At 39.3% G+C, this 9,549-nt stretch overlaps 1 protein-coding gene across 1 annotated transcript; it reads left to right on the top strand.

Annotated features, from left to right (window-relative positions):
• Positions 1-710: 710 nt before the first annotated feature.
• Positions 711-7,314, top strand: LOC121389722 (mannan polymerase complex subunit mnn9-like). The gene is given in 2 exon segments (XM_041521376.1): positions 711-846; positions 5,050-7,314. A coding segment is annotated over 1 exon segment (1,161 nt). The 5' UTR covers positions 711-846; positions 5,050-5,347; the 3' UTR covers positions 6,509-7,314.
• The last annotated feature ends 2,235 nt before the right edge of the window (positions 7,315-9,549 follow it).

Genomic DNA, 9,549 nt, shown 5'->3' with positions numbered 1-9,549 from the left:
AAAAATTCAAGGTTTAAACAAAAACAGTGTAAAGAACTGTGCCAAAAATACAAATACAAATATCACAGAATTTTACGGACACCGAATTTTACTCTAAACTTCAATTTGTGCTGTATTGGCCATTCTCAAAGAGAATATTACACCCCTGCACCACGGTGAGGTTACAGCACGCGCAGGGGAGAGAGAGAGAGAGAGAGAGAGAGAGAGAGAGAGAGAGAGAGAGAGAGAGAGAGAGAGAGAGAGAGAGAGAGAGAGAGAGAGAGAGAGAGACGGACGGACGGACGGAGGGAGGGAGGGAGGGAGGGAGAGAGAGGAGAGAGAGAGAGAGAGAGAGAGAGAGAGAGAGAGAGAGAGAGAGAGAGAGAGAGAGAGACAGAGACGGACGGAGGGAGGGAGGGAGGGAGGAGGGAGGGAGGGAGAGGGAGAGAGAGAGAGAGAGAGAGAGAGAGAGAGAGAGAGAGAGAGAGAGAGAGAGAGGGAGAGGGAGGGAGAGAGAGGGACGGACGGACGGACGGACGGAGAGAGAGAGAGAGAGAGAGAGAGAGAGAGAGATACCGACTGTGCAAATACATCGCGGAGTACTCGTACATAATGTGTGTTACCTTTGTGGCGGTACCTGTGTGTAAATTACACCAAGTGTCGCGGTACGGGCCGGTATCAGTGACCTAGTTTTCAATCTATACGCCCCGTATGTGGTGTCATAAATGAACGGATTTGCTACATAGTCTTTGCTGCACTCCCCAAAATGTTGTTCACACGCAGTTTGTGATCGATCCAGAAATGGCAGGAGAAGAATCTTTAACGAACGTTTGTCAGAGCAACTTAGGGTACTGGTACGTTAGTAAGGTATGGTTGGTTGCTTTAGCTATACACGTAAAGTTGGATACTGGTACGCTAGTATGGTATTGTTGGTGACTTCAGCTGTCGTGTGCATCTAGTGTAACTTCATAAACTTACGAGGCAGGGGTCGGGGGAGGGGGTGTATTCGGACAAAATGAGCTGGACTAAAATCATTTCATCGCGTATACTATTTCCATCATTCTACCCAGTGTTCACAATATTACTTATAATTCATGTAAAAATGCGTATGGATTCATTTGCAACCCTATATATAGCTGTTTGGCAGTGAAGCTAATATTAATAAATGTTGTTATTCTGATTTGGGCATTTTCGTTTAATTTCGGGCAAAAGTCAGCTTGCCCTACCCCCTGCAAATATAGGAGCACGTACGCCTATGTGTAACGTAACTATTTCTTAGTATAAGCAAAGTAGGATACGGCGAAATTAGCTAGGTATTGTTGGCAACTTTAGTAGTACATATATCATGTGTAACTAGTACTTATAAGCAAAGTAGGATACTGGTAAGTTAGCAATGTATTTCGTAACTTTAGCTATACATTTAAAGTAGAATACTGGTAAGTTAGCAAGGCACTGTTGGTAACTTTAGCTATACATTTAAAGTACGATACTGGCAAGTTAGCAATGTATTGTTTGCAACTTTAGCTATACATTTAAAGTAGGATACTGGCAAGTTAGCAATGTATTGTTTGCAACTTTAGCTATACATTTAAAGTAGGATACTGGCAAGTTAACAAGGTATTGTTGGTAACTATAGCTGTACGTGTACCATATTTAATTAGTATATGCAAAGTAACATACTGTTAAGTTAGCAATGTATTGTTTGTAACTTTAGCTATACATTTAAAGTAGGATACTGGTAAGTTAGCAAGGTATTGTTGGTAACTATAGCTGTACGTGTACCATATTTAATTAGTATAAGCAAAGTAACATACTGTTAAGTTAGCAATGTATTGTTTGTAACTTTAGCTATACATTTAAAGTAGGATACTGGCAAGTTAACAAGGTATTGTTGGTAACTATAGCTGTACGTGTACCATATTTAATTAGTATAAGCAAAGTAACATACTGTTAAGTTAGCAAGGTATTGTTTTGCAACTTTAGCTATACATCCCAAAAAAAGTAGGATACTGGCAAGTTAACAAGGTATTGTTGGTAACTATAGCTGTACGTGTACCATATTTAATTAGTATAAGCAAAGTAACATACTGTTAAGTTAGCAATGTATTGTTTGTAACTTTAGCTATACATTTAAAGTAGGATACTGGCAAGTTAACACGGTATTGTTGGTAACTATAGCTGTACGTGTACCATATTTAATTAGTATATGCAAAGTAACATACTGTTAAGTTAGCAATGTATTGTTTGTAACTTTAGCTATACATTTAAAGTAGGATACTGGTAAGTTAGCAAGGCGCTGTTGGTAACTTTAGCTATACATTTAAAGTACGATAGTGGCAAGTTAGCAATGTATTGTTTGCAACTTTAGCTATACATTTAAAGTAGGATACTGGCAAGTTAACAAGGTATTGTTTGTAACTTTAGCTATACATTTAAAGTAGGATACTGGTAAGTTAGCAAGGTATTGTTTGCAACTTTAGCTATACATTTAAAGTAGGATACTGGCAAGTTAACAAGGTATTGTTGGTAACTATAGCTGTACGTATACCATATTTAATTAGTATAAGCAAAGTAACATACTGTAAGTTAGCAAGGTATTGTTGGTAACTTTAGTAATACATACATACATACATACATACATACATTCATACATACATGTCTCAATAGCTCAGAGAGCATCGTGGTTAGTCTTGCAATTTGCGGGCGATTCGGTGACACAGCAACGACATTTTGACAATTTGTGAGGCCAGAAAGGATTTAATTATCCCCTGCGCCATGATATATATATATATATATATATATATATATATATATATTATATATATATATATATATATATATATATATATATATATATATATATATATATATATATATATCTATAAATATCATGTGTACCTAGTATAAGCCAAGGATACTGGCAAGTTAGCAATGTATTGTTGGTAACTTTAGTAGTACATACATTGTATGTGTGTGTGTATGTATGTATGTATGCACGCACGCACACACGGAGTACAAACATTAAATAAATAAAACTTGGGCATAATCTGGTAGGCAGGGTAGGGGGTGTATTTTTTTTATTTATGACAAAAATAAATAAATTTGTTTTGTTTAACGACGCCACTATAACATATACTCTTCAAAAGAAGAAACGCAAAACCACATTGTCGTAACATTTGGAGAATTGATTTAATTATTGAATGGTGAGTCCGATAATTACCAAATGTTGCAGGATTGTTCACAATTCACTCTAGTCCATTGTGAGTAAGTGATAGGACACACCACCAAGGTCAAGGTCATCTGGAGTCAATACCGAGTGTGGCCTCCGCGTGTGTTGACAACTGCCTGGCAGCGCCTGCCCATTGAAGCAACCAGAGTACGGATGACGTTCCGGGGGATGGTGGCACACTCGGCCTGCAAGGCTGCTGCCAGCTCGGGCAGGGTCTGGGGCTGTGGTTGTCGCTGTCGGAGGCGTCGGTCCAACTCGTCCCATAGATGCTCAATTGGGTTCAAATCCGGTGATATCGATGGCCAAGGAAGGACATTAATGTTGTTGTTCTGTAGGAAAGCCGTTGTGAGACGTGCTGTGTGAGGGCATGGCGTTGTCATGTTGGAACACTGCGTTGGCCATAACTGGAACGATGTGTGGCCGGAGGATCTGGTCAATGTAGCCCTGTGCATTCAGGTTGCCCTGCACGTGGACCAGGTCAGTTTCTGCCAGTGTGTGAGATGGCTGCCCACACCATGACACTACCCCCGCCGAATCTGTCCACTTCCTGCACGCAGTTTGCCGCATAACGTTCACCACGACGCCTATACACGCGACATCTTCCATCATGACGTCGGAGCAGAAATCGGGACTCGTCACTGAACCACACCTGTCTCCATCGCAGTTGAGGCCATTGTCGATGAATCTGGCACCACTGCAGTCGGAGTCGACGGTGTTGTGGTGTTAAGATGACACCTCGAACTGGACGTCTGGCACGAATTCCTACCTCACGTAGGCGGTTCCGTGCGGTCTGGTCGGATATCCTGCGCAAACCTTGTATTGCTGCGGCTGTGGAGGTGGCAGTAGTCAATCGTTCCCGAAGGTGGCGTACCCGGATGTAGCGGTCCTGCCCTGGGGGTAGTGACCCGTGGTCGACCGGATCTAGGGAGGTCACGTGTTGATCCATGTTTGCTGGTAACGGTCCCACCAGTCTGGAGATGGTGCTTGGGGACACATAGAATGCCCTGGCAACGGCCGTTCTGGATTCGCCTGCGTCTAGTCGGCCGATGGCATTGTTTCTCTGCGGTTCACCGAGACGTGGCATGTCCTGGATTGTCAACTGTCGGCCAGATACAGAGGCCAGGCAAGCGAACACCCTGCACTTTTATACTGTCGGTGTTCATGTTGCACGTGCAGACAACGCACGTGCAGTGGTGACATAGTTTGCACGTGGCTGCGTTTTTGCGAATATTCACATTTTGGAACTTTATTGTACAGTAGCTGCGTTTTATCGAATGTAACCGTGGGAATGTGTTTGGGACATGCAATGACTTTATATTCACAAAGCATGAACCGGTAGGAAACATAAAATCGGAATTATAACCCATTTGTACCCTTTTGCGTTTCTTTTTTTGAAGAGTATATATTGATTTATTAAAAATCGGCTACTGGATGTCAAACATTTTGGTAATTTTAACACGGTCTTAGAGAGGAATCCCGCTATATTTTTCCCTTTGTAAGTAAGGGATCTTTTATATGCACAGACAGGATAGAATATACCACGGCCTTTGATACATCACTCGCGGTGCACTGGCTGGAACGAGAAATAACGCAATGGGTCCACCGACTGGGAAAATAAATAAATGAATAAATAAATAAAAGGGAAAATGTGGTCAGATTGTTCAAGTGGACAAGGCCACACACCCACTTCACAGTGAGTAATGTCCATGGATTAACATGGGAGATAAGTTTTTTTATTACACAAAAGATTAGTTTTACAAAACTACGTACATATTATCCATTACATCGGCGACAATTAGAGACGCATAGTGATGTTATTTTATCACAATGGACTATTTCAGCATTTTATCCTGGTACTGAGCCAACAGTAATACCAAAGAAGCAAGTTTCCTGAAAGAAAAGCAACAAAGAAAATGTATCAAGGGTAATCGTCTGCGACATATAAACTAACGGTTTCGTGTGCTTATATTTCGAACAATGTCCATCAAAGCTTCGCATTGTTATTTAACCACTACCTATCTGGATGGGGTTATTAAAAACTGAAAACAACCGGCTTTGTTTCTAAGTAACCTGGTCAAAACAGGGTGTACAGTGTCAGTGAACCTGAAAGGAGATAACAAAACATTATTCTGTTCGGACATGGTGCTGTTGTGTTCTTTACGACGGAATCGTCTGTCCTGGACACGAGTAAGTGTATTTACAATGTTTGGAATAATTATTCTAGTTGTGTTTATCAGTGACTATGATTTCATGTGTCAATTTATCAAAAAGAAGAAGTGCAATAGTAAACAGTTTTTTAGGGTCAGCTCGCAACAGAACCCGAGCATGGACACTAGTCGAAGAAGAGAGTTGAATTCATCTGTCTCAGTAAAAACTAACTTGGCTCCAACAACCAAAGACCCGACCGCTTTTTTCGCCATTCCACCCGTGCCTTTAAAATCGACGTCCGATTACGTGGCTAAAATAGCAGAACATGTCATACAAAAGTACATACATTATGAAGATAGAAAGTACACCGAAAGGATTGTCATACTGACTCCAATTCACAACGTTGCTAACCAACTATCGAAGTACGCCAAACTTTTGAAGTCGTTGACGTATCCTCACAAGTTGATTTCCATAATTTTCGGTGAGGACTGTAGTAAAGATTCGACGGTTGCTGCAGCTAAAGATACAGCTGCAGATTTACGAAATGCATCTTTTTCTCGCGTTGAGGTCATCCATTTTGATATTTACGATAAAAGTGAGTGCAACTGGGATAACAAGCGCTAAAAATATGTGCAGCTTTCAAGGAGAAAACATTTGGCAAAATCTAGGAATCTTTTATTCAAGCAAGGATTAAAAGACGAGGATTGGGTGCTTTGGATAGACAGCGACATCTCCAAATTACCCATTGATACCATCCAGCAGCTTCTGTCTGCAGATCAGAAGATAGTGGTACCAAATTGTTTGTATATCGATTCCTCAAACAAGGAGAGAGTCTTCGATAAAAACACATGGCGGGAAACTAAAATGTCTCTAGAACAACAGGAAAAACTCGGTCCTGGTGATCTGATGTTAGAAGGTTATTCGCAGACCCAGCGGCTCTATCTACCGGACCTCAGAGCCGAGGGTCGTGTTGTGCCGATAGATGGCGTTGGTGGTTGTACACTTTTGGTCAATGCCGATCTTCATAGGAAAGGTCTGAATTTTCCAGAAAATATTGTCGATCATCACATAGAAACTGAAGGACTGGCTAAATTGGCAAAACGTATGGGATTTGGCGTATTCGGCATGCCTTTCGTAAATGTATATCATTGATTTACTGGTTAAATGAAACTCTCTACTGAATAAAAGTAGTCCATCAGATTGTTCAATCGCACCTAAGCATGCCACTATTTACCAATATATTTGTACTTGTTATAATTTTAAAATGATTAAAGAACACACACACACACACACACACACACACACACACACACACACACACACACACGTATAATAAAGTGAAGACTTGTGTTATTGTAGATTCGGGAGCATGGCATGGCCACTTATCTGTAAATTGTAGCACACAAGTTATAATAATTTATGTATCGAAAAGCATGCCCAACCTCCATGTACACCGATAAGGCGCGGATTAAAGGAATTATCCTGGGCTTGTTTCCACGATAAGATCTTTTCGAATGACAGAGCCTTTTTTATGACCACAATATTATTACATATTAAATATATATATATATTTTTTTTAGATTAAACAGTTATCTGTATAAACAAGGTATTTGTTGTTGTCCAGTTTGTAGTAGTTTGTTACCAGCCTCGGTGGTGTAGTGGTTATGCCATCGGACTTGAGGCTGGTAGATACTGGATTCGTATCCCACCAGAGGCAATGGGGGATCTTTCATGCCAGTACCGGCCCCAATCCAGGGTGAGCGCACCGCTAGGCTCAGTGGGTAGGTGTAACGTCACATACACAGTTAAATACTTTATGCCATTGGACATTATCATCTTAATATTTGTAAGAAGCCCAAACTGGATTTTGTCTTCAAATAATTTTGTATGTACGAAAAAAACATTTTTTAGGAAATAAAATGAAATTAAACCTAGTACAAATAATAGAATGATCAGAAACACATTTAAAATACAGCCACTAATATTTTATGCAGAAAAATATATTTGACATGTAATTACAATTGTTAAAAAGTCTCTGTTGATAACATCTTAAAAATTGCAGCAAACTCAGGAATGTCCCTTTAAACCTACGTGCAATCATCAAAGGAAGATTTTAAAAGACATTTGAGAACTTGGTATTAAATAGATACAAAAAGTAAGGACATGACAAATAGTGGTGTGGTGCATTAAATTAAAAAATAAACCATAAACTAGTCATAACAGAGTACTAGCCTAAATTTTGCAGTTTATGAGTGTTGGGATTTACACACCAATGAAAAAACTGATCTGACAACCTTGATTTATATGCAATATTATTGACAGGTTGGTGGCAAAAAAGGGGTGTGGTGTTGTAAACTAATTGTTCTAAACCTGTGGTGATCTGTATTTTAATCAATAACTAGATCTACTAGTATGTCGAAACCAGTAACTGAAGTGAAAACTGTCTAACCCAGTATTCTATGAATAAAAGCCGATTTTATCAATTATTCTTCATTATGCTAGCCCCAGGTTAGTCAAAGAAACAATATATCACTTTAATTATATTTTATTTATTTTGATGTTTGGTTTGTTGTTTGGTTTGGTTTGGTTTGGTTTGGTTTGGTTTGGTTTGTTTTGTTTTGTTTTGTACCATACATTTATTATCTCCAGCCCACCATGACCTTGTCATGGTTAAGAAGGTGACAATCATAAAGACAGTTGAAAAGTTTGTTTTGTTTAACAACATCACTAAAGCACATCGGCTATTGGATGTCAAATATTTGGTAATTTTGACATATAGTCTTAGAGAGGAAACCCGCAACATTTTTCCATTAGTAGCAAGGGATCTTTTATATGCACCATCTCACAGACAGGATAGAGCACACCATGGTCTTTGATATACCAGTTGTGTTGCACCATTTGGAACGAGAAATAGCACAATGGGCCCACTGATGGGGATTGATCCTAGACCGATCGCGCACCAAGCGAGCACTTTACCACTGGACTACGTCCAGCTTCCCCCCAGTCATGAAGACAGATTCTACACTACCATTTCAATCCCATCATTTCAATCACTTCCTAACTTTAATGATAAGACAACAAAGCCTAACCTTCATATGTATAATGGACTCCAGTTTTTATTACTTTAAAATAAATACTAAAACCGCAGGACTAACCTTATCCTGTGGAACGTTAGTCAACAAGGAAGATGCATGAAAAATCAATAGTGTTCCACCCTGGCAATTATGAAAATGGCCACGGCAAAATATATACAATGGCATTTTCCTCAGCAATTTTATGTTTTAATATGTTAGAGAGGAGTTTTACTTTTAAATACACATGCATTACAACCAAAAAAAGAAAAGAAAAAAAAAAATTAATTAAGAAAAGTGACAAGAGAAAATTGAAAACTCCACAGCAAAATAAAGTCTACCAAAAATTTTAAAACACTGCTGAAATCTCCATGCCATTGTCGATTGTCGTGGTTAATTGCCAGGGTTAATATCTTCCCATTCAACACCAGTGCATGTGCATACACACAATGTTCAATCAACATATAATTTAAGTAGTATGACAAGTAACAGTGTACATAACAATTCAGTATTGAAACACACTGTAGAAAACACATTCATATCAAAACATAATTTCTATCGCTGAAATATGTTGCAAACATTGAGTGTTCACGGCTTTTAAAGTTACCTTATACCTGTATGTAACAGCTGTTTATTAAACATGTGTACAACAGTTGGCGAATGTTATGGTATGGAAAAAAACAGAGAAGAGATTCAGGAATTGTATAGACTGAAACAAGTACAAGTTTTCTCTCACATTAAAAAAATGTTAAGAAAAAGAAAAACAAAATTACAATAATTATTACATGAACTTCCAGGTTTGTTTCTGTTTCTTTTTTTCTTTTCTTTTTTTTGCTTGTTTTTTTAAAATATTTTTTATTAAAGGTGCTTTCTCAAAGTTGTAAATTTTCAATCATGCATTTAGTCATTACCGGCCTCGGTGGTGCAGTGGTTACACCATCGGACTACAGGCCAGTAGGTACAGGGTTCGCAGCCCGGTACTGGATCTAACCCAGAGTGACTTTTTAAGGGCTCATTGGGTAGGTGTAAGGCCACTGCACCCTCTGCTCTCTCACTAACCACTAACAACTAACCCACTGTCCTGGATAGACATCCCAGATAGCTGAAGTGTGTGCCCAGGAC

This window comes from Gigantopelta aegis, chromosome 3 (assembly GCF_016097555.1).
Source record: "Gigantopelta aegis isolate Gae_Host chromosome 3, Gae_host_genome, whole genome shotgun sequence".
Taxonomy (NCBI): Eukaryota; Metazoa; Mollusca; class Gastropoda; order Neomphalida; family Peltospiridae; genus Gigantopelta; species Gigantopelta aegis.
Note: the sequence above shows the minus strand (reverse complement) of the source record. Positions and strands in the feature narration are given on the sequence as shown.